Source organism: Thalassophryne amazonica, chromosome 13 (genome assembly GCF_902500255.1).
Source record: "Thalassophryne amazonica chromosome 13, fThaAma1.1, whole genome shotgun sequence".
Lineage (NCBI taxonomy): Eukaryota > Metazoa > Chordata > Actinopteri > Batrachoidiformes > Batrachoididae > Thalassophryne > Thalassophryne amazonica.
The window spans coordinates 91,474,733-91,501,596 of record NC_047115.1 but is presented as its reverse complement, the minus strand read 5'-3'; the positions used below and the strand labels follow the sequence as shown (position 1 = coordinate 91,501,596).

Here is a 26,864-nt window from a genome sequence, read left to right as displayed (position 1 = left end):
ATCCCTGAACTATCCAGCTGGTAGCAGACACATCTGTAGGATATTACAAAGGCAAAGCAAAGTTGATATTTCAATTGATCCGATGCATCATTAATGAGTTTGTCCTCATGATACTGTAAGTCATTTATCTGCAACACCAGAAATCAGCGGGAAGCTCACTCACTCACTCATCTTCAACCTCTTACACCAATGAAGGGTCACAGGGGGCTGGAGCCTTGAGCCTTAAATAGAGTCATGAATGGAGTTGATCAGCAAAATTTGGCAGGACAGTTGAACAACCAACCAGCTTTTTTTTGATGTGTTATTCTGCAATAATTTTATGTGACTCGTGGTTTTGGGGGTGTTGTTCCCCTTTATATAGAAGCTAAATTTGCTCCTCATTATCTTCACTTGATTGAACTTGGTGTAATTCCAGAGACTTTAGAACAAGATGTTAGGTGTAAAGGGTTACTGCAGCAATGGTCCACAGCATACACTGGAGTTTGTTTTGTACAGTGTGACAGCAGTGATAACGTAACGTTCATCCCGCTCAGGCTGGAGGTCAATGATTGATGTTTCGTTCACTGTCAACAGAGCGGTCACCTCACCGGCCTATTCTTCAGGCTGGTCTGCCAGCCAACACCACAGTGTACGTTGGCCAGGATGCCCGCTTTGTCTGCAAGGTGTATAGCGACGCCCAACCTCATATCCAGTGGCTGAAACACATCACACGGAATGGCAGTCGGTACGGCCCTGATGGACACCCCTACATACAGGTCCTAAAGGTAAATAAATACATTCTTCCCTCTTCTTGCGTAGTGTTTGACTGGTTCCAACATCAATTCCAGGAACTAATCATCATGTTTTCTTCATTTTCAACTGAATGGTCTTTTCCACGCTGACTCCTGGTGGTGCCTTCTCGATAGTTCCATTCCCTTTAGCTGTAGTAGTTACAAATTCATGTGTCCTCTGTTGGTTCTTGTTTTGGTCAGGTTTTTACATGCATATATGTGTGTGGGTTTCAGCGTTCAGGTATTAACAGCTCAGACGTGGAGGTGCTCACCCTCACCAACGTGACAGAAGATGATGCTGGAGAGTATATCTGTAAAGTCTCCAATTATATAGGCGAGGCCAACCAGTCAGGCTGGCTGACTGTCATCCCAGGTAACCCTGAGGCCTGAACGACCCTCCTCCCCAATGTGGGTTCCTGGCGTTCCTCCTTGAACTGCTGCACTCTGGTGGTCCTGCTGGTGGTCTCTTGGGAGTCCTGGGGTTCACTGACCTTTTCTTCACAAATGTTACACCCCTGTGTTTCACCTGCCCCCTTTTAGTGCTGTTTGGCACAGACATGGAAGCACTGGTTGGACCTGCAACCCAAACACTGCCACAGCTTGTGTCTGACATATTTCTGTCCACTCTGTCTGTCTCTCCTTCAGTCTATCCATCGTTAACACTCTACCTTCACAGTTAATCAAATGTAACTTTTCAAATTGGATACCTTTAAGAATCTTTATATACATCAGGAAACGAGTGAAGCTTTTATTTCATATTTACTAAGTCAGTGGTGGCCGAGTAGTTAAGTGCAGTTGTTTCCAGAGCAGAAGGTTCCAGGGTCAAGGCCACCCCTGGCTTTTCTCCATGGAATGCACAGTTGCATCATGAAGTGCAACCAGTGTAAACCATTTTTTCCAGCCAAAATGACTATTAGTGGTTCAGCTTTTAAGTTCGGGTACATGGTGACACAGAATTCTGAAAACAATATAGTGTGTTCTACACAACTATTCTCACAAAAGTTCACAGAATTTTTTTAAGGCAGTGATTGTTACCAGCATTGATATAAATCTCATAGATTTATTTTCTCTCACATTGTTGGAAACACGCTTCTTAGTGAGATGAGACCTCAACTTGGGATTTCGAGCATTGATCAAACCATATGCGTATGCAATTTATACTATAATGCACATTATGTGTTGTTGCAAGCAGAGGGATCCACACAGAGGTGCACATCTATTCTGGATTCAACAATATATGTACAATATATGTATTTCTGTGTTTGCTATTATGCACATAAACACCCAGTAGTAACGCCTCTGTGCTATTCGGTTCTTCCGAAATGCGGTAATAATGCACGAGTGCATTGTGTCGTTGTGTAGTGAGAGGCCGTCTTTACTTGTCTGCTTTCCAACAAGCTGTGTTTGGATGTGTACAGTGTTGCAGTGCAGTGCTCTCCATGCTTGTCCTTCCTGTAGATGAGTGTGCATGACCAATGAGTGGATTATTAGTCTCGCCTGCGTATAGAAGCAGGTTATGCTGGTATGGTGATGGGAGCATTTTGGGTTTCTTTTTTTGGTGTTTTGGTTCTGTATTCCCATGTTTTCATGCCTCTGTTTATAAATCTCTCTGATCCCCACCCACGAAAATTACCACCATCCTTTGCTCCAAATGGAACCTCAGCGACAGACACATCCACCGCCTCTTACTTCTCTCTTGGTACTGTGGGCCTCATTTGTTTCTCTCTCTCTTCCTCTCTTTGTTTTCCCTATTCTATCTCTGTTACTTTTCTGCCTATCTTTGCTTGCTTTTCTCCTCTTATCTTTCCTTTCCCCCTCTCTTTCTCCCAGACCGCAGGTGTTAACACCACAGATAAGGAGATAGAAGTTCTCTACTTGCCCAATGTAACATTTGAAGATGCTGGGGAGTATACATGCTTGGCTGGTAATTCTATTGGGATCTCCTTTCAAACTGCTTGGTTGACGGTTCTTCCAGGTATACACACTCATATTGTCCTCTGTTTTCCCTTTTCAATCCCCTGAACTTTGCCTAAATCTGTTGGATTATGCCATTCCATTGACCTCTGTGGAAGGCCAGTCCTCCATCTGGAGTCTAAAACACAATTATTAGATTATGTTAATGGTCCAGTACCATCCAAGGAAATGGGTGGGGAGCACATACTGTACATTAGTGCTCATATGCTGACAGCTTATGCTAACTAAGATGGTATTGGGTCTCCCAGAGACACTGGTGTCTCTCCAAACTCCAAAACAAGCAGAGGATTTGCCTTCTCTTTCTTCCTGTAGCTGTTCCTGATTTGATTGTGCATGTCTAAGAACTCAGATTTTATGTCTGCAGCTATAAATTGTATTTCATGCATGCCTTGCAACTCAACGCATCAAATGTTCTCCAACATTTTCCTGGCTCTGATAGTTGGCTGCTTTGTGGTCCTTATTTCTCTGTGAAATAAAGACTGAAAGGTAAAGCTCAACATTCGCTTCCAGTTGGCTTAGCTTTCTCAAGTATCAGAGCCAAAAGTAATTTTGAACACAGTGAATTAGTCATGCATGTGAACGTTTGTCCTTTTGTGTGTCTTATGTTTGAACTGAGCCGTGTGTCTTTCCTGTAATTATGCATGCCAAAGGATTGAAGACATAAAATCTAGTGTCAGTGTCTGAAGAAGTTCAGAGTAGAAAGTTGGAGTTAAAAGCAGGTTTGGGCACGTCAGAACATTAAATGGGATGATGTTAGAACTCCGCAGCCCATGATGTCAGCCTTTCTACAAAACTGTAATAAGATAATAGCTGTGTTTTGTTTGCAACAATGCAGCATGATCACTGGCAAACCATTTCCTCAGGGAGTAATATGTAATATGTTGTCCCCTCCATGTGCTGCATATGCATTAATGCTTCTTCAGGGCCATGGCCATTGTGTGTGCATAGAGGTTTTTGGATCAGGACAGCCAAAGCATGGGGGAGGTTTGAGCCTAGATGTGATACTTTTGGTTTGGAGGTGCATGCATTATGAAGCACCTCATTGTAGCAGCACACACACAAAATCAGCAGAGTGACTGATGGTTAACTAGCCCCATGCCAACTGAGTCCCACTGTAAATCCGGACCATATATGTTGGTATAATTAGGACAAAGCATCAACACATTTAATTGCTGAGTCAAAACTTTGTCTGAAAAAATAAATACCTGCCGACCGAACCCCCCCAAAATATCGGTCCACCCTGCCTTCACTGCGCATGCATCATTTCGGAGTGTCAGCAGCGATTCACTGGTTATCACCTAATCAAAACTGCACTTCAATTCATCATCTATCTCAACGACAAATATCTGAAGCTTTTGTCCAACAATTATTTCCACATAAATTCAGCATTATTTCAAAATAAAAGACAGGGGACCAATCAGAGCACAACAGCAGCACATCTGCGTCTGACCTGCCGCTGCGCCTATGTCATTTCAGGGCATCAGCAGCGATTCATCAATTATCGCCTCGTTTCTGCTTAAAACTGACTTCAGAATGATTTAAGAGGATTTACTTTGTCATCTGATGGTTAATAATCACATTATTCCCTTTGATCACTTTGATCTCTTTGGGTGTAGAGTGTCATACTCAGATGTGCTGCTGTCGTCTGAAATCACGCATGCGCAGTGAAGGCAGGGGGGACCAATTTGTAGAGGGGACCATTCAATCGGCAACAACGGGTCTCTTATGTTAGCCACCAGACGTCTGCCTGGCTGATTGTCCATGTCCATGACAAGTGTCCAAATGATGGCCTCCTGCTCCAGCATATGTGCTGACAGACAATATTCCAGTAATTTGACTCCTGAGGCAGTGAGTCCGTCTCCTAGTGATGTAAAGAAAAGGAATTACAATTTCTACACCACTGAGCTGCAAGCTACTGCATTTATTAAAAAAAAGAAAACAAAACAAAACAAAAAAACAAATCAAAACAGCAAGGTAGGTAAAGTTTACAATTAATTTTTTCCAAGTCTGCTGTGGAGTGGTACCTTATAATCCTAAAATGAAACGACATGCCAAGGTGTCATCTGCAGAGGAACAACAGCAGGTGGTGCACAGGTAGAGTTTTGATTGAGCACTGCACTGCTTTCTTACCATTGTGAACATCTAGCTAGATACTACGTGACAGATCTAAAGCGGATGTCTTTGGTTCGCCACACCCAGGGATACGTGGGAGACTTAACACCATATTACAGTGCAGACAGGAAGCAGCATTTTCTTAATAATCACCGGCCTTTAATAAAGACCTGCCTTGTTTAGGCGCCGGGTCTGCGCCCAGTTTGAAAAAACTAAATGCCAGGCTTTTAATCAAGGAAATACAGTACCAGTGGACTGTGATCTTAACTGAATTAGATGGGATCTGCGTTTAGCCCACTACCTACAACAGGATATATGGGATATGTATGTGTTATGTACGGGTGATGAAGAACTTATGAATACCACTAGAAAATTGACAGGAAAGGTGCAATATTCACAGTGCTTCATTTTTTTTCCACATTTTATGTTACAGCCTAATTTCAAAATGGATGAAATTCATTCATTACTCAAAATTCTAAACACAATACCCCATAATAACAAAGTGCAAAATGGTGTGTTTTTTTTATTTTTGCAAATGTATTAAAAATAAAAAACAAAGAAATCACACATACATAAGTATTCACAACCTTTGGTCAATACTTTGTTGATGCACATTTGGCAGCAATTACAGCCTCAGGTCTTCTTGAATCTGATGCCACTAGCTTGGTGCATCAATCTTTAGGCAGTTTTGTCCATTTCTCTTTGCAGCACCTCTCAAGCTACCTCAGGTTGGATGGGGAGCGTCAGTGCACAGCCATTTTCAGATCAATCCAGAGATGTTCAATTGGATTCCGGTCTGGGCTCTGGCTGGGCCACTCAAGGACATTCACAGAGTTGTCCTGAAGACACTTCATTGATATCTTGGCTGTGTGCTTAGGGTCAATGTCCTGCTGAAAGATGAACCATCACCCCAATCTGAGGTCAAGAGCGCTCTGGTGCAGGTTTTCATCCAGGATGTCGCTGTACATTGCTGCATTCATCTCTCCCTCAATCCTGATTAGTCCTCCAGTTCCCGCTACTGAAAAAACATCACCACAGCATGATGCTGCCACCACCATGCTTCACTATAGAGATGGTGCCTGGTTTCCTCCAAATATGATGGCTTGCATTCACACCAAAAAGTTTAATCTTTGTCTCTTCAGACCAGAGAATTTTGTTTCTCATGGTCTGAGAGTCCTTCAGGTGCCTTTTGGTGAACTCCAGGAGGGCTGCCATGGGCCTTTTACTAAAGAGTGGATTCAGTCTGGCCACTCTACCATACAGGCCTGATTAGTGGATTACTGCAGAAATGTTGTCCTTCTGGAAGGTTCTCCTCTCTCCACAGAGGAATGCTGGAGCTCTGACAGAGTGACCATCGGGTTCTTGGTTACCTCCCTAACTAAGGCCCTTCTCCTCCGATCGCTCAGTTTACACAAGCGGATAGCTCGAGGAAGAGTCCTGGTGGATCAGAATTTCTTCCATTTACAGATGATGGAGGCCACTGTGCTCATTGGGACCTTCTAAGCTGCAGAAATGTTTCTGTACCCTTTCCCAGATTTGTGCCTTGAGACAATCCTGTCTCAGAGGTCTACAGACAATTCCTTTGACTTCATGCTTTGTTTGTGCTCTGACATGCACTGTGAACTGTAGGGCCTTATATGTAGACAGGTGTGTGTCTTTCCAAATCATGTCCAATCAACTGAATTTACCCCAGGTGGACTCCAGTTAAGCTGTAGGAACATTTCAAAGATGAGCAGTAGGAACAGGATACACCTGAGCTCAATTTGAGTTGCATGGCAAAGGCTGTGAATATTTACGTACGTGTGATTTTTTTTTATTGTTAATAAATTTGCAAAAACCTAAAAAAAAAAAAAAAAAAAAAAAAAAGCTATTTTCACATTCTCAATTTTACGAAAAAAAAAAAAAAGAATTTCCTCCATTTTGGAATAACGCTGTAACATAACAAAATGTGGAAAAAGTGAAGTGCTGTGAATACTTTCCACAGACAACTTTATTGATCACAAAAAAGGGCAATTACGTTTACACTACAGTAATTAATCCACAATTATTACTTGTTTACCGTAATAATGGCACACATCAAAATTAAAGACAACACATATGCATTTGACATTGCTTATGTGCACTAAACTTGAAGCAGTCCATCATCCAAATTGAGGTAAAGTGGGTGAAGGCTGCTGCAAATGGAGTCGCGCCGCCACTAGCTTGGGGGGGAATGGGGACCTGCCGCAGCTAAAAACTGCGCAGCCCCTGGAGGGGGGAGGGGTGGCGTGAGCGGTGGCCGGGATGGGGTAAGTGATGGGGCAACAGGAAGGGAGGTAAAGGGAAAAATGGAGCCTGCTTCAGTCTTATCCATGTGTAAGTCTGTCAGTTTATTGTCTTTGTGGGTTGAGATAAGAAGGAGCCGAATAATCTCACCAGAGCCTGAATACATTCCTCTGGAGGAAAACAGTCGGGCAATTTGTCCTTCAGGCTTGATAAGCCTGGAGTGTTGTGGTTGAGCAGTGAAAAACACTTTTAACCATTCCACTTGAACAACCAAATCCTAATTATGAATTAAGAATATTCACCGGCCTCCGAAACCTTCAGCTTCAACTGCAAGGCATGCATCTGCTCCAAGATGTCATCCAATTTTGCGTCTGAGTTCAAGAGTCAACGCAGTCTGAGAATGCACTGCCTTGCCAACCTCGTTAATCATGACGGACAAGGGAGGGGCCGTGGTTCTTGATGCTGCCATCTTGCCAGTTTTCCAGTAGATCAGGGCAGCACATAAGCCAAAAAGTACCAGCCCTGCTGCCATAAGACCAAAAATGAATAAATCCTTGACGTCCTCAATGGAGACGTCCACATGCACCGTATATGACATTGTGGGAAATATGCTGCTTTAACAGCTATAACACCTTAAATCTAGTAATCATTAATTTCACATCACTAAATGTTGTCCAATTTAACTAAAAAATTATAGTACTGTTAATCACTGTTCATCTTTCTGCTTATTATTTGGTTTTCAGTGAATAATATATGGTTGCCACACACTAAAACTGTTCATTTGACTTGGTCAATTTTAATTGATTTCCATATAAGAAATATTTCAAATGATCACAATAAAAAAGCACGCACATTCCTTGGATTGGTTATAAGTTGTAATCATAACTAGTGGGGTTATTTGGTAGTGGGGCTACCTTCTGATGGTACGACTTGGTGATGTGGCTTGTTGACAGTGGAGCTGGATGATAATGGGAGTAGTTGGCATGGGGATAGTTGACACTGGTACAACCTGGTAATGGGCCAAGTTGATAATGGGGCTAGTTGTTAATGCTAGCTGGTAGTGAAGCTAGTTTACACTGGGGTTTGTTGTCAATGTGAGTAGTAGGTGTGGGGCTAGTTGACACTGTGGCTATGTGCTAATTGTTCTACTTGACATAGGCCTTGTTGGTAATGCTAGCTGGTAATGGAACTAGCATACACTGGGGTTAGCTGACACTGTTGGTAGCGGGGTTGGTTGGTACAGGTCTAACTGACATTGTGGCTAGCTGTCTGTAAATCAGCAAAGTTCCTCGATGGGAAATTCAGATTATATACAGCCAAGTAAGATATTAGTCTCACTTGTTTGTGATTGAAAACAAAGTGTGACAGGTTGGATGTTCTGCCATCTTTTTTTGTGCGCCAGCTAAGTGAAGATTTCAAATGTGTTTAGACTGCTAAATTAGAAAGAAAGTAGGTGTGATAACCCACCGGAGTGAGAGAGATGAATGCTACTGTTACTGATTGTGATTACATGTATGCATGAGTCATCTCCACAACATCTGTCCCAGTGTTTTTCTGTCTGATACCTGAGAACGTTTATTCAGATGAGGAACACGTGTGTCTGAGAGATGATTCCACCGACTCCTCTGCACCTCTCCTCTTACCACCATCTCACCACTCCACCCTCTTGCCCTTAGCCAATAATGGAAAGATTCCGGAGCCCATCTCCCCTGACTACGTGGAGATTGCTATATACTGCGTGGGTGTTTTCCTCATCATCTGCATGGTGGTCATCGTGATCATGTGCCGGTTAAAGAACACAACAAAGAAACCCGACTTCGGGGGCCAACCAGCAGTTCACAAACTGAGCAAGCAGATCCCGCTGCGCCGCCAGGTAACAGAAAGTAGATAAAGAGTTCTAAAGGCATTTAACACCCCTAGAGGAGGGAGGCACACACTGCAGGCTGCTTGGAGATATACGTTGACAGACCACAAACTATAACACGACTTACACTCTTATTTCTGAGCATATCTTAAATTCTGTCCCTAAAATTCAGACTAAGTGCAAATTATCCTTTTTTTTTGTTTGTTTGTTTGTTTTTTGCAATCAGACTTTTAACTAAAATGTTTCCAAGTCCGGTGTTATAGTTAGAATAGAATAATAGAATAGAATGGACTAGAATGGAAGCTTTTATTGTCATTGTCAGAAGTGCCTGACTCCGTGGTATAACTCACAAACTCGCAGCTTAAAGCAGATAACCCGTAAGTTGGAGAGGAAATGGCGTCTCACTAATTTAGAAGATCTTCACTTAGCCTGGAAAAAGAGTCTGTTGCTCTATAAAAAAAGCCCTCCGTAAAGCTAGGACATCTTACTACTCATCACTAATTGAAGAAAATAAGAACAACCCCAGGTTTCTTTTCAGCACTGTAGCCAGGCTGACAAAGAGTCAGAGCTCTATTAAGCCGAGTATTCCTTTAACTTTAACTAGTAATGACTTCATGACTTTCTTTGCTAATAAAATTTTAACTATTAGAGAAAAAATTACTCATAACCATCCCAAAGACGTATCGTTATCTTTGGCTGCTTTCAGTGATGCCGGTATTTGGTTAGACTCTTTCTCTCCGATTGTTCTGTCTGAGTTATTTTCATTAGTTACTTCCTCCAAACCATCAACATGTCTATTAGACCCCATTCCTACCAGGCTGCTCAAGGAAGCCCTACCATTAATTAATGCTTCGATCTTAAATATGATCAATCTATCTTTATTAGTTGGCTATGTACCACAGGCTTTTAAGGTGGCAGTAATTAAACCATTACTTAAAAAGCCATCACTTGACCCAGCTATCTTAGCTAATTATAGGCCAATCTCCAACCTTCCTTTTCTCTCAAAAATTCTTGAAAGGGTAGTTGTAAAACAGCTAACTGATCATCTGCAGAGGAATGGTCTATTTGAAGAGTTTCAGTCAGGTTTTAGAATTCATTATAGTACAGAAACAGCATTAGTGAAGGTTACAAATGATCTTCTTATGGCCTCAGACAGTGGACTCATCTCTGTGCTTGTTCTGTTAGACCTCAGTGCTGCTTTTGATACTGTTGACCATAAAATTGTATTACAGAGATTAGAGCATGCCATAGGTATTAAAGGCACTGCGCTGCGGTGGTTTGAATCATATTTATGTAATAGATTACAATTTGTTCATGTAAATGGGGAATCTTCTTCACAGACTAAGGTTAATTATGGAGTTCCACAAGGTTCTGTGCTAGGACCAATTTCATTCACTTTATACATGCTTCCCTTAGGCAGTATTATTAGATGGCATTGCCTAAATTTTCATTGTTACGCAGATGATACCCAGCTTGATCTATCCATGAAGCCAGAGGACACACACCAATTAGCTAAACGGCAGGATTGTCTTACAGACATAAAGACATGGATGACCTCTAATTTCCTGCTTTTAAACTCAGATAAAACTGAAGTTATTGTACTTGGGCCCACAAATCTTAGAAACATGGTGTCTAACCAGATCCTTACTCTGGATGGCATTACCCTGACCTCTAGTAATACTGTGAGAAATCTTGGAGTCATTTTTTATCAGGATATGTCATTCAAGCGCATATTAAACAAATATGTAGGACTGCTTTTTTGCATTTACGCAATATCTCTAAAATTAGAAAGGTCTTGTCTCAGAGTGATGCTGAAAAACTAATTCATGCATTTATTTCCTCTAGGCTGGACTATTGTAATTCATTATTATCAGGTTGTCCTAAAAGTTCCCTGAAAAGCCTTCAGTTAATTCAAAATGCTGCAGCTAGAGTATTAACTGGGACTAGAAGGAGAGAGCATATCTCACCCATATTGGCCTCTCTTCATTGGCTTCCTGTTAATTCTAGAATAGAATTTAAAATTCTTCTTCTTACTTATAAGGTTTTGAATAATCAGGTCCCATCTTATCTTAGGGACCTCATAGTACCATATCACCCCAATAGAGTGCTTCGCTCTCAGACTGCAGGCTCTCCTGTGGAACCAGCTCCCAATTCAGATCAGGGAGACAGACACCCTCTCTACTTTTAAGATTAGGCTTAAAACTTTCCTTTTTGCTAAAGCTTATAGTTAGGGCTGGATCAGGTGACCCTGAACCATCCCTTAGTTATGCTGCTATAGAATTAGACTGCTGGGGGGTTCCCATGATGCACTGAGTGTTTCTTTCTCTTTTTGCTCTGTATGCACCACTCTGCATTTAATCATTAGTGATTGATCTCTGCTCCCCTCCACAGCATGTCTTTTTCCTGGTTCTCTCCCTCAGCCCCAACCAGTCCCAGCAGAAGACCGCCCCTCCCTGAGCCTGGTTCTGCTGGAGGTTTCTTCCTGTTAAAAGGGAGTTTTACCTTCCCACTGTTGCCAAGTGCTTGCTCACAGGGGGTCGTTTTGACCGTTGGGGTTTTTCCGTAATTATTGTATGGCCTTGCCTTACAATATAAGGCGCCTTGGGACAACTGTTTGTTGTGATTTGGCGCTATATAAATAAAATTGATTGATTGATTGATTGTGTTGAGAACAACAAAATTTCCATGTGTTCCCTCCACATGCGACACAACATTTTTCTACACGCTTAAATGGGCAACTCTAAAAATACTAAAAAAAAAGAGAAAGGTTAAAAAGGTTAAAAGAGTCATTTTATGTTGATTGAGTAATTATTGGCATACTTTGAGGAATTTACAGTAAATCATCACTTCTACAGCCAGTTTTATTTCGTGGGCATGTGAACATTTCAAAGTCATGGAATATTTCTTGGACTCCTTTTATATCAGTCTTTAAGAAAGACAAAGAATATGGTCCTATACGATAAATCTGTCTAGATTCAGCAGAAGGAGTCCACAGAAGGCACCAGTAAGTATAGGCCCTGATGCTTGGTGGTCCTGGTGCTTATCCTCGGATTTTGTGCCATGAAGTAGATGTTTTTGACTCCTCCTGGACAAAGATGCTAGTCCAACATAGGTTACTTGGTACCTATTTGTAGATGGGTGGACTGAGATAATGCAGTTTAAGCGTGTACTACTGAGCTACTTGTTCTACACCAAAACAGATAACTGTAATGGACTGATCGGCTTCTTCAACTGTGGTTGCAGATTGTCGTCATTGTGCAACTTTTGGCTTTGCATCAGCAGTCACAGATTCATGTTGGAGTGGAACAGAGAATAGTTTTCATAAAATTAAGATGTGACATTTCAGCTATTGTTTCCTAAAAGGCCTGAGGTAGATTTGAGCCTAGATCTATTTTTTTAAAGATTAAAGTCATTCTCTGATGATTATAGAAACCTTTCAATTACCAGAATAATATCGGTCAACAAGACACTGACTGCTGAAGATGAGGGGTTCTGTTATTATAGACATAAATAGTAATATAATAGTAACAATTTGAATAGTTAATTACCCAAAATCAAAATGGTTTAACAGATCATTTTTTTTAAATGATGTACAGTCTGTATCTGTCTGACTTTGAAGGAATGCATTTGTGAACATGTTAGTTTCAACAGTTATGGAATTACAATCCAGGGGTCGAAATACATTTTTTAACCTACTTGCCTTGGCTCTAGTAACAAAAAAATTTACTTGCACCAAAAAAAGTTACTTGTACAACCAAAAGTCAATTTTATATCAACCTTAAAACTCCTCCTCTGACGTGTCAGACTCTTCCTCTCTGGGGAGAGTTTGAGGGGAGAGCAGCGGTAGTGGCAGCAGCGGCACCAGACAGTTTTTTTTTTTTTTTGTTTCACGTGCGTGCGCGAATGAATCGTCTGTGAAGATTATTTTATTTATTAACTAAACAGATGTATAATAAAACAAATGGTGACTGGTTTATAACACAATGATGACAGAGTTTGAGCGGAGAGAGAGCGAGGAACTGTAGCAGCAGCGAGTTTTTTTTTTTGTTTTTTCACATGCGTGTGCAAACTGTCCCTGAAGATAATTTTATTAACTACACAGATGTATAATAAAACAAATGGTGACTGGTTTATAACACAATGATGACAGAGTTTGAGGGGAGAGAGAGCGAGGAACTGCAGCGGCAGCCAGTTTTTTTCTTTTCTTTGTTTATATGTGCGCGCGTGAACGGATCTCAAACTGGATCTCCTGCAGGTCCAGTTATTTGCTGCAGCTCCTGCAGCAAATAATGAAACTCCCTGAATTGGGAACATCTCATGAGGATGTTGTGAACCCAGGGACGGCACCGCTGGTGACGTTTGTCAGCTTTCCACAACAAATAGAGCACAGCAACTCGCTCCGTGTGTGAGAATCATAAAATGCAGGGAATACGACAAGTATTTGACAAGTACGACAAGTAAGACAACACACTGGAAATTGTTTTTCCTTATTTGTTCCTTTATTGGTTCATTCTACTGGTGCTTATAGTTGATAAAACTTGGATAAAGTTACTTGCACCAGTGCTAGTGCAGTATAAAATTACGTGCACCGCTCGAATAATACATGCACAAACTAGCACATGCACGTACTAATTCGACCCCTGCAAGCAGAGCAAATTTTTAATGGTAAAATACTATGTAGTCAGATTTTGCTGTCATTGTAATCCCGTTACCATAGAATTGCCCAGTTTGGCTTACTCAAGCTCCTGCTGTAGATTCTCACTCTGTGCTAACATCCTTCAAAGGAAACCTAAATGCACAATAAGTGATGGATTTCATTTTGCGGACAGAGTGATTCCTGTGTGGAGGTAAGGTTAGTGTGGAGAAAGCTGAGCCCTGGGGACAGTGAAGCATGTTTGAAACACACTGATTAGGATTACTGTTGATGTCCATGTGTTCAGTTTTGTCCTCCTGTATGGAGACACATTGTGAACCATGATGAAAGACTTGAGTTTTCCTGGAACTCTCACTCAGAATCCCACAATCTGTCACACACATTTACTCCTGTAGTGATGATGCCTCAGTTTGTTAACTGACATAAAACTCAGATTGTGGTGATCAGCCAATCCCTTTTCACCTGTAGGTGTCAGCGGACTCAAGCACCTCCATGAACTCCAGCACACCTCTGGTCCGTATCACCACGCGGCGCAGCTCCGCCCACGATGATCCGATCCCTGAGTACGACCTTCCAGAGGACCCACGCTGGGAATTTGCACGAGACAGGTGAGGAGGAGTGTGTCTGTCACATATACAGTCTGTCACTGACTTATACAAAAATATACAAAAATATACATTACTTATCAGATCACTTATGCTGCAAATTTTTTTTTAACTATTTTGTCTCATTAAAAGGTATATAAGATGTCTAACATGCAGGAGGAATAACACGTATGTTACACTACAACCTGACTAAGGCAGATTTTTTTGGGGAGCCGATACAACACCGATAAGGGGGTAGCAATTTTGCCAAAGGGATATAGCTGCCAATATATACATAAAATATAACGTAATGCTAAAATACCCTCGGCTGTATGAGCATTCTGTTATTTATAAATTTGAGGTTATTTAGTTAATAATTACGATCCTATTGTCTTATGTACAATTTGTACATGTTCAGATCAAATCAACATTTGTTCATGTTGTGCAAATCAAGGAATAATTGTAGATCACCCTCTGTGCATTTACTCATATTAATATTAATGAGACAAATTTAACTCCATAGAAAGTTAGCTATAAGATAGCGAACGTTTGCATGCAAGCTAATGTCCACAAAATGTCTTGTAAATGACACCAGAGGTCTTATCAGGTTACAAGAACAGCGTTTTCAGTTTTAGAAGTGTTTATTTCTCACTTGCTTTTACATAATTCAGTGGTCCCTTGTTTATCGCGGGAGTTACATTCTAAAAATAACCCCGCAATAGGCGAAATCCGCGAAGTAGTCAGCGTTATTTTTTACAATTATTATAGATGTTTTAAGGCTGTAAAACCCCCCACTACACACTTTATACACTTTTCTCAAACAGGCATTAACATTTTCTCACTTTTCTCTCCTGTGTAAACACTCAAAGTTCAAACCTTAGTAGAAAAATAAGTCCAGTGTTATAGAATGAAACCAAAGATCAAAACCTGTTTTCAGGCCCAAACATTTGTTTGAGAAATAAAAATAGAACATTTTCCTATAAATAATTATGATGGCTTTTAGAACTAACGAATTTAATTTTAACGATCAACCTACGAGGTTGGACACATAAGAATTTATTATTTCACAGTTCCTCTGACTGCGCCTCTTCGTCCTGGCGCCACTCTGCTGTAGCATCTTTTTCCACTGAGTGACACCTCCGTGCAGGTGTCTTCTTCTGAGTGAAGAACATTAAAAAGATACAAGCCTCTCTCAGTGGCCACGGAGCTCTGCGGCTGCAGTTATCGAGACCATGCAGTGCTGTGGATTTTTCCTTAAGAAGTCTATCCTTGTGGGCTACCGGAGTGCTCCGCATCAAAACAGCAAGCGTAGTTTCGGGACCTGTATCCAGAGTTGGCCGCAGCTCCATACACCAGACAGGAGGGCAGTATGAGTGGCCCGCTGCGGCGCTTACCGAGCCCACAGACTTGGTAAGCGCATCGGACGCAGAGAGAGCAATCGCGGTGATGCCGACCGGTGCCGCGACCGGCCCGCCTGATAAGGATGCAGAACACAGGCTGTTTAAAAAAAAAAAAAGAAGAAGCATGCAAAATTGCACTAAAAAAATCCACGAAATTGCGAGTCCGCGAAAGGTGAACCGCGTTATAGCGAGGAACCACTGTATACCAGAAACGAAGAGTTAGCAAGTCGCTAAACTAGGAAGTAATGTCATCACTCTAACATCTGCTAAATGGCTTGTAAATCCTTTCAGAGGTGTTTTCAGGTTCCAAGAACAAGATTTTCAGTGCTTACTTCTTATTAGCATTTGCATAATATATCATCACCCATCCATCCATCCATCCATCCATTTTCTTCCGCTTTATCCGGAGTCAGGTCGCGGGGGAGACCCGACTCCGGATAAAGCGGGGGCGCTGACTATCATCACCCTCCTAAAATAATGACCTAAGTCATGTTTTGGAGAATATGACTTAGACCATTATTTTAGGAAAGTGACAATATGAGAAACATGTACATAACCACACAGAATGAAGCGGCTTTGATGTCACAGTGCAGCTCTACTCTAATTGGTTGTCACCCACATCACTCAAGCACGAAATGGATTGGATTATAACAGAATGTGACCTTTTAAACCTCTTTTAAACCTTAGGGGAGGTGATGGTGTATAAGGGCCCTTGGGCAAGGTCTTTAATCCCCCTGTTGCTCCCGGTGTCTAGTAAGTACCTTGTATGGCAGCACCTTGACATCAGGGTGAATGTGAGACATTATTTGTAAAGCAATTTGAGCGTCTGATGCAGATGGAAAAGTGCTATATAAATGAGCACAGTGGGCTCCATCATCCATAAATGGAAGAAGTTTGGATCCACCAGGATCCTAGAGCTGAACGCACATCTAAACTGAGTGATCGGGGAGAAGGGCATTAGTCAGGGAGGTGACCAAGAACCTGATGGTCACTGTGTCAGAGCTCCAGCATTTCTCTGTGGAGAGAGGGGAACCTGCCAGAAGTACAACATCTCAATCAATCCACCAACCAGGCCTGTATGTTCAAGTTCAAACAAATTTATTGATTCCTGAAAGGGCAATTCTAGGGATGTGACTGCCCTCGCCAAAGTCCCAAGCCAAAGTATGGTAGAGTGGCCAGACAGAAGCCACTCCTCAGTAAAAGGCACATGGCAGCTCACCTGGAGTTTGACAAAAGGCACCTGAAGGACTTTTAGACCATGAGAAACAAAATTTTCTGGTCTGATGAGACAAATATTGAACTCTTTGGCGTGAAAGGTGCATCAACAAAGTATTGAGCAAAGGGTGTGAATACTTATGAACATGTGATTTTGTAGTTTTTTATTTCTAATAAATTTGTAAAAATTAAAAAAATAAAATTGAAAACTTTCATCATGTTGTCGTTATGGGATGTTGTGATCAGGGGAAAACATAATTTACTATATTTTGGAATAAGGCTGTAAAATAACAATGTTGAAAAAGTGAAGCGCTGTGAATTCTTTCCAGATGCTTTGTATAAAAAGAGCTGTGTATTGTAGCAGCATAGATGCTTTTTTTAACATTTACTTTTAATTCAGTTTTCTCAATAAAATCTGTGCTCACCTGTATCTTGAGTCAGACATTACCTCAGCCATCTATAATATTATTATTCGTTCATTTTCAATAACTGCTTATTCCAAGTAAATGTTGTGGACTGGCGGGAGGGGCGGAGGTCTGGATTATTATCATAAATACAACTGTAGTAACTTTTTAAAATTAAAAACTTAGTCTGCAGAAACAAGATGAATTGACTGTCAAAATTAATGTTCCATGGTCCAATACTAACCCCAATAGGGAAAACAAGTAACCGCTAACAGGAACGAAAGCAGCCCTCACCTTCATAAAGTTAATACGACCATCGGGGTTTTGTTCATAATCTAAGATTTGACCTACATTTGCACCCCTAGTGGTAATATTAGATATGCAACAGATGCTTTTTGCTTCAATGCATTATGGGATATTTTTTGCCTTGAAGCATTGTGCAGTTTTATTCTTATATATATTTGTTGACATCAGTTTTACTACAGAATGTTAAATAGTCTATAAATACTGATTAAAGACAGTTTGAAAATAATTGAATATGTTGTTAGTGCACTTCTGTGTTGTTACACATTCGCCTATTTGCTTGCTCAGGGCGTTGGATTAGCAACTTTAACTTTTGACCCCTGTACAAACTGAAACTGACCTTTGTCACCATTTTTTTTTGCTGTTTTTACCCCATAACTCCAGAACATTCCACCATAGGTAGTCCAAACTATACCTTTTTGGAATTGTTATGATCAGACAAATAATGTGATATAGTTTTCAACATGATTGAAGTATTTTTAAAGTTTGACCTCTGTGTAAATCTTCACTGACCCCTACCTGGCTACAGCTACCACCCTGGGATGGCTGTCCTACATATTAGTGTAGGCCATGATAGACTGAGGCTGGATTACAAGTGTCGTTTTTTCCCCTTAATTGGTACAGATAAGGTTAAAATTCATGACTGGCTCATGGACTATTATGTTGTTAGGCAACAACAAAGATGCTCTATTGTGATTTGTTGTTAAATTTTTGAGCAGCTGCAGGGATGCACACTGTAGGGTCATACGTCTGTCCTTAAAAAATTACAATAAATAAATAAATCAATAGTTTGTCAACTGCATGGAGGCTTTGCAGTGATTGGTTGTTATGTTATGGTGACCACACGTCCTGTTTTCCAGGACATGTCCTGTTTTCACATCCTGTCCTGGCCATCCTGTTTTTTTTTTTAGAAATCTGTTTTTATTGTTTTTCATTGGGCCATTAAATTGACCGACATTCGGGGAACTACGAATCACAGGAACTGTAGACGGAATGGAACAGAACAACTGGTAATTGGCGGAATGGGTCGTTTTTGCTTATATTTCACCCAAAACAAGTATTGATGAGATGATCAGGTCTCACCATTAAAGTAATCAAGTTATTTAGCCACTATATAAAGCTATAGGTCTGCATTAGAAGCCCCAAACTCTTGACAGAACAGTGACAGAATGGCAGAACAGGAGCTTGTGTGGTACCATCTAGTGTTAGTGAGGTTAAATTTTGCAATATGGCGATTTGCTCTTCCAGCGACTAGTGCTAATTGAGACAGAAAAGAGATTAGTTTGTGCTTTGAACATGACGGGAGGGGGGCATTATCTTGAGACTGGTTATCAATATCTTGAGAGTAGGAGACATAATAAGGTGCTGTTCTGTCAATCATTCCATCAATTGTATTATCATTCCGGTTCAGCTGATTAGTAGCTGCTGCCAACCGAGTATCATTTGAGTATCTCATTGCCGGGCCAAGTGTCCTGGTTTTCGGTTATGAAAATATGGTCACCCTGTTAGTTATACTATTAGCCACAGTGTAGAGATTTGTATTATTTACACTTGCATAACCTGTAATCATAACTGTAGTTCCTAATGAGGTGCTAGCATAAATGACTTATGGAGTCATTGACTGATGACTGGTCAGTTATGCAGTGGGATCAATGTGGTGGTCCACCTTCATGCTGCACCACTGATTATTTTTTTTTCCTGTGACATGAGTGACGATGTAAAAAATAGCTGACTTTCACACCAATCATCTTGTGTAACAGCTGTCCTTTGTTTGAGGACAAGCCATTTTGCATATGGACATATTTCTAATGTTCATAACTGAGATTATTGCACAGTATTGTCTGTTTGTCTGTCAGCAGCTATGTGATCATTTAAGCATTGCTTTAGCTGCCTGATTACGTAGTTAGAACAGTTGATGACTAACACGTGAGTCATGGTCGTGTTGGGATTCATGAACGATCTGCACTTGGCATCTTGTACCCTGCCTCATCTTTATAACTGCTGCATCATCTGCTCGGCTTCAGACGAAGCATAATCGTGCACATGCTAGTGAAGGTGCAAGCTGAAGCTGAGCTAATTAGCGGTTAGCGCACACGGCTTTCACGTGCGTGTTTGAGCTGAGAGAGTTTGCTTTGTGTTCCAGTGGAATTAGTGCTGCTGAGGTTTCAGTTAGTCACCACAGCCAGCGATAACCTTTGGTTGACTTCAACGGGACGGCAAAGGTTAGAGAAGTTGTGTTCTAGCCCGAGGCGTCTGGTTAGGAAAGAAAAGAGAAAACCCTCAAACATAAACAAGGCCAGTCTGTCTTTGCTTAAAAAGGTCATAAAAAAAGGTTTTTCTTGGTGTCGCTTGCTTGCCTGATAAGATGGTGCCTGGGGGATCACGTTGGGATTGCAAGAATGTCGAGGAATGCAAACGTTTGGGGTTTGCGTGGCGGAGAGCGATCATGGATTATGTGTGTCTGGGTGGACGGAGTGGTTAGTGTTGAGTGTGAGTGTCTGTGCACAGACAGAGGATTGTGTTACCGTGGCCTCAGGCCCCAGAGCCTCACAGCGTGCACTGTGAGTGTTTACACAGTCAGAACGCCGGACCGTAGGGGTGAGATCAACACCTGTCAGTCAAAAACAAAATAAAAAAAGAAAACGAGTGCACCGCTAGTTCAGAGGTTAGCGACGTGCTACGATTGTGATGGATCACAGTGAAATAGTTGTGAGCATGTATGAGTCAAGTCCTGCAGTGGTTTTATCCCAAGTGGTGACCTTAACCTTTCTGATACACTGGTTTAATTTGTAATCCACCGGATTCTAGAAAATCAATAACCCAGGTTTCAAACATTAACAAGCAAACATCCGACACATTGTTTTTGCTGCTGCACAAGCGAAAACACAATTTACAATTTGAATTGTTGTTTTCTTTTAACAGCAAGTGCAGTGCCAGAACAGTTCTGCAGTAACTGATCATTGGCTTTTTACTGAATCATTTATTTATTTGAAGCAAATAGTTCAGTGCACACTGGCTCTATGGGTTCTGTGGTTTCTGTCTGTGTCACTTGCTGCTCTTTTTCTGCAGCACACTATGGATAAGAACTGATAAGATTATTGTTTTAATCATCCAATTCTTTTTTTAATTACCTTTTCAATTCCTGTTGAATCCTCTGTGTGTTATAATGAACACCTACAGAGGTTTTCAGTGTAAATGTATTTGTTTTCTGTAAAAGATCCTGTCAAGGACCCCACCGCAGAGAACCACAACGGGCAGTTTGAACAGGTTTTAATGTTCAAGAAATAATTAACTGAGCCACAGTGGACAGCAAGAATGGTCACTATTACTGGTTCAGGTCCGGTGTCGCCGACCAAATGGTCCTTCCCTAAAAATTGGGGGGGTGGAGCCGTTGGGGGGGGACCTGCCTTCACTGCACATGCATCATTTTGGACCACAGCAGCACGTCTGAGACTGACTACGCCCAAAGCGATCAAAATGAATAATGTTATTATTAACCATCAGATGACAAAGTAAAACCTCTTAAATCATTCTAAAGTCAGTTTTAAGTAGAAACGAGGTGACCATCGGTGAGTTGGTACTGAAATGACGTAGGTGCAGCAGCAGCACGTCTTATGAAATAATGGTGAATTTATGTGGAAACATTTGTTGTACAAAAGCTTCAGATATCTGATGTCAGAAGTGCAGTTTAAAGCAGAAACAAGGTGATAATTGGTGAACCGATGCTGACGCTCTGAAATGACACATGCACAGTGAAGGCAGGGCAGGCCGATTTTTAGAGGGGGGGGGGGGGGGGCTGGTCGGCGACACCGGTATGCAAACATCAGGCCAACTAAAGGCACCTTGACACTTGCACAAATTTGATCCCAACACTGCTGCACATCTCGTTGTGCCAATTTGTCCCACTTGATGCCACTCTATCTAAAATAATGATTTCGTAGCTAATGACACACTTGCTGTCAGAACTTGGCTGATGAAACCATTCTGGTTCTGGGAGTGAGAGTAAAGCTACAGGTTGTCTTGTGCTTTACTGTGCATTTGGAAACTTGCCTCAAAAGTAATTATTTATAATATACATACCATATAACTTGCATATAATGGACTCAGGTTGACCAGCAAATTTTGTGTGTTATAATCTAAATCCGTGACATGTATAAAACAGACAAAATCTGCTATATGTATCTAACAGATTAGTTACAGTCAGGAGGAGCTGAACAATCTATGGGGCATCCCCAATACCAATTAGGCTTATGTATTTCCTTGATGAAACATCTGACCTTGAATAGGGGCCTGCTTCATTTAATGGCCAGGTCAAAACTTAGTCTGATAAAACAGTTATTGGATTTGGCTAATGATGGAGAAGTGTGGGGTGAGCTGCTTGGTCTACTGCCTCCCGGACCCAGATCAGTGTCAGAAAGTGAATGAATGAACATAACCTCGATTAATAGAACTTATACAACAACATTGTTTTGGAGGGTGCTACGGTTGATTATTGGCCTTCACATATGGTTGGGATCAGTAATCAACCATAGGGCCCACAATAAGTTCATGTTACTATCATTGTCACTTACATGACACAAACACATACAATTCATATTCACTGCCATTCGACAAACAAAGAAAATGCATTTACCCTATGGTCACATCAGCTACAAGAGACAGTGGCAAAGCCAGAAGCTGTCATTCATTTTCAGTTAGAGTGGAAGTTTTCCAGAGACGGGGCCAAAATAAATCCTGAGTGATGCAACACAGCGATTGCCAATCTGAGTGCTGGAAGTATAAAAAAAAAAAAAAAAAATCTAAGATGGAGGAATACAGTCCCAAACAACCGTGTTACTGCAGAAATCTTATATATTTGGCATTTTTCTGTTATCTTTTGTAAAATTAACGTGAAATAAACACTTTTAAATCTAAAAACTCTAAAGTGATTTACAAGACACCTTACAACCCAATCTCACACTAAGTTTTTGGCGTCACAAAACGGGATTTGATCTATTAGTTCGTGATACCATCATGAAATATGGTAGATTTTCATGAAGGTATCACGAAAAAGAATTTTGTGATGTTATGGGGTTATGGATAGGGCTAATGTTAAAATTAGTCAGAGACAGGTGACCATGTCATGAAAATATACTGCTTTTTTGTGAAAAACAAAAAACAAAAACTGCAAGGCTGGGTTGTATCTTGCAGTGACTTTAGCAAGCTATCTAGTAATACAGGAGCATAACTGTAATTCACGTTTTACTGAAATAAATCAATTGAACTTTGGTTCCATCAAGCACTTGGGAGGTGTGATGGGTGCCGCTGCTGCAGTCACACCACGTGCTGTGCAAGATCAGTGTGATGATACCACAGGGTTAGAAAGACACTCCGTTCCAGAGCGTACCAAACTAGTGAGCCGCTAATTACATTATCATGCATCTTACATTACTGGCCTGCCTTTTGCAAGCCGTTATAGAGAATCAGAGCATCCATGTAAAGTAATAAAGTTAGTGTATAGACAGATGGTACCAATAATGTCATAATGATATGATGAAAATGTCATGAAATGATGGCACTGCAGTCTAAAAACACATTTATTATGGCACGCATGACTTAACACTTTTGCGCCACTTTTTTGATCCCCAGCATGGCCCTGATCCCCAGTTTGGGACCCGCTGAGTCAGCAAAACATAGTTTGATCACGTTGTAAAGTGTCTTACAATATAAGTGAGCTTAGAGTTCCATGTGGTGTTGTAGCGAGGCGTCAGCCAGTACTGTATCTGTCACAGGCTAATGTGTCGGGGTTAAGCTAAGCACTGTGTAATGACTTGTAAAGAGTGTATATTGGAACATGCCAGGACAGGGTAAACAGTTTAGAAAGGAGTGCCTCTCTCTGGCTTTATCAGGTGATTATCGTTGCCATGTCTGCCTTTCTACCTACTGCTCTGGCACAGGCCACCATCACTGCGCCAATAAAGCACTCACACAGACACAATCTGATTGAAGCGGAGAGAGTGATGGAGTTTAAGAAGGACAGGGTGAGGTGGAGGACCTGGCCCCATGCCTGCTTCGCTCTCTCACTGTCTAACCTGTTTATTTCTGCTCAGGCAGAAGGTTGATAGCTCGCGCAGATCTGAGTGCTGAGTTTCACTTTGTTTTGCAGGACTTAATCGGCTCTTTGTTTTGTCGTTCCTCTGTGCTGCCTGCAGGTTGACCCTGGGTAAACCCCTCGGTGAAGGATGTTTCGGCCAAGTTGTAATGGCAGAAGCTTTAGGCATCGATAAGGACAAACCCAAGGAGGCCGTAACTGTCGCTGTCAAAATGCTCAAAGGTAAGGCCTCAGTACACTCAGGCCGCAGTGCAAAACATGTACAGATGGGAGAAGACCTACATCGCTTCTTTGTATTGTAGGGCAACCTGAGTATATACAGTATATACACTGATACCTGCATTTAGTTTGACTTTTTTTACCCGAGGCCAAAGTATGACCCTTGGGTATTGCAAAGACTTTGCATCCATCCTTGGACAAGTTCAAAGATGGGTAACCTTGACCTATTCTAAGGGGTCAAAGGGTTGCATTCTTTCTACGCACCCTTCCTTGATTATAGGCTCATACAGCCGAGGATATTTTAGCAGTGCCTTATGTTTTTCGTTGCAGACAGTATGAACCCAAGATATTTCATGGTTCATGTGGTCGACTTCATCCAAGATGGGACACTAAAGCATTTACTACTTTGTAATGTTGCCATTCCATCTCACAAGACTTAAAAGCCATTTTGGCATTGAGGACATCAAGTGATGAAGTGTCTGTGGTGTTATTTTGTCCTATTCTGCCTGCAAACGCATCTTAAGGTGTCCAACAGTATGGGGTTGTTGTTTTTGTTGCATTTTTTGCTTCAAAATTATCAACACAAACTGCTGGATTTGTTGCTGGATGGTCCTTTTTGTCTTTGGTCCAGTGCACACGTGTCCATTTCTTCCAGAAAAGATCTGGAATACTGAAGATTACAGAAGTCAACCCCACTTTTGGACAAGGTTAACATAAGGCTTCCTTTTTTTGACCAATAAAGTTTAAAGCAGGGGTGGGCGATCATGTGCCATGAAAGGCCAAGACCCTGCAGGTTTTCCTTGCTACCAATCACCTGAGCAGGTGATTTCATTGACAATCAGGTGTTTATGTTCAGGGGAGAAGCTCATGAGCAACCCACCTGTTGAGGTGATTGGTTGCAAGGAAAACCTGCAGTGTCTCGGCCCTCGCTGCCCACCCCTGCTTTAAAGTGACATTTGTGAATGTAAATCTGTATTGTAGTGCTTCACAAAGGTTTCCAAAAGTAATCCCTTGACCATGTGGCTATGTCAGCTATTGATGAATGACGGTTCTTGATGCAGTGCAGTCTGAGGGATCGGAGCAGCGTCAACTTGCTCCCTTGCCCTTTATGCACAGAATCTCCTCCGAATTGCATGAATCGTTGAATATTATGCACTGTAGAGTGAGAAATGTGCAAATCCCTTGTGAGCATTCTTTTTAAACATTGCAGTCATTTTCACCTGCATTTGGTGACATACAAGAGATCCTCTGCCCATCTTTGCTCATCAAAGACTGTTTTTTTTTAACTAAATCATGATTACAATCACTTGTTGACATCACCTATTTGAAATGATATTTGCTTAATTTCTTTTGTTTATACCTCCTAACTAGCCCTAATTGCCCTATCCCATCTTTTTTGGAATGTGTTGCAGACCTGAAATGTTGGAATGGGTGTACATTAACAAATGAAATGAAGTTGACGACAAAAAACATCAACAACAACAAAAAAACAAAAACATGAAATATCTTGGGTTCATATTGTCTGCAATGAAACAGAAGTCAAAGAAAATGTCAGAATCACTGCAGGTGTTTCTATTTGTATTTTCCATGTTGTCCAAACTTTTTCTGATATGGGGTTGTGTTTGTATGCTGTGCTCCATTGAGGGTTCAGTGCACGGCTCAGTGCAGCCTGGAGCTGTGGTTATTAGTTGTTATTGGCGTTTGCTGAGTGACGGCTGAGGGAGGCGGGTTGGAAAGGTAAAGGTTCGGGGCGGTCACATACCTGACCTCAAAGCAGCAGCTGGCTGGAGCTCAGTCAGCACCCACACAAAGACACACTAACAGCAACGCTGTGATTAATGAAAGCAGGCGGGGCTTGAGTCTGAGGACACGGCGAGATGTTGGAGCAGCCTTGACAATGTAAATCTGCTCTTTAAGGTAATGGTGCAGAGGAATGCAGCCTTTGTCTGCCTGGTTCCTTCACTGGAACAATCAGTCCCATGAAAACAGCAGATAATGACTGCAGATTGAACATCTTTAATTTGTGCTCCTCCCTCCTGCTGCCACAGAAAGCAGACTGTGTGAGGAGTGCTGCCGTAACTTTAGCCTGCACTGTCTGTCAGCCGCACTTAATCACATCCACCCACAACACAAAGTGTGGTCTGACGGGACGCACACACCGTCCCGAATCCTGGGTTGAAGGGGAGATGGGGCAGTGGTGTTTGTTTTGCTTTCAATCATCATTCTTCTTCTCATAGATGACGCCACAGAGAAAGATCTGTCCGACCTGGTGTCTGAGATGGAAATGATGAAGATGATTGGCAAACATAAGAACATCATCAATCTGTTGGGGGCCTGTACACAAGATGGTGAGTAAGAAAAAACCAACACATACCAACACCTGCAAAAGGAAAGCTTTTTATTTCATGTCACTATGAACATAGACGGCAGGGCATCATGTTCTCAGGACTGTTGAGAACACAAAAACGCATTGACAATACATGGGAGGCACTTGATACTGACACCATCGGTGCTTCCTGGTGACAACATACACTGATTACCTCCACCAACTAGGTTGCAGGAGGTTATGTTTTTGCCCCTGTTTGTTTGTCTGTTTGTGAACAACCTGGACAGACAGCAATTACCCGAGAGTGCTTTATATTAAAAAACTTATCAACATCAACATTTATTTCTGTGGCCCTTTACAGCAGCCAGACGGTGTCCAAAGTGTAAAATCAAAGAACAAGAATTCACAGAAAAAAAACAAACATACAATAGAGTTAAAGAGGCACATACAAACCAAACATGTCACAGCACCACCAGGTGTTAAAAGCCCCTTTAAATAAATAAGTCTTGAGCTTTGATTTAAAAAGAGCTAAGTCAGAAATAGTGCCTAAATCAGGACGTAACTTGTTCCACAGTCTGGGTTCAGCTCCGGCAAAAGTACCATCACCCCAGAGTTTATGTTTTGACCTCGGAACATCGAAGTTTAGTTTACCAGACGGCCGTAATGTGCCACTGTAATTTTAG

General features: G+C 41.5%; 1 protein-coding gene across 1 annotated transcript in view; it reads left to right on the top strand.

Annotated features, from left to right (window-relative positions):
* The window catches only part of LOC117523810 (fibroblast growth factor receptor 2-like), a 130,280-nt gene that overhangs the window by 67,356 nt on the left and 36,060 nt on the right, over window positions 1-26,864 (top strand). Inside the window, 6 exon segments of the mRNA XM_034185419.1 lie at window positions 574-764; window positions 2,601-2,745; window positions 8,798-8,994; window positions 14,108-14,247; window positions 23,737-23,858; window positions 26,093-26,203. Of these exon segments, the coding sequence (XP_034041310.1) occupies window positions 574-764; window positions 2,601-2,745; window positions 8,798-8,994; window positions 14,108-14,247; window positions 23,737-23,858; window positions 26,093-26,203 (906 nt within the window).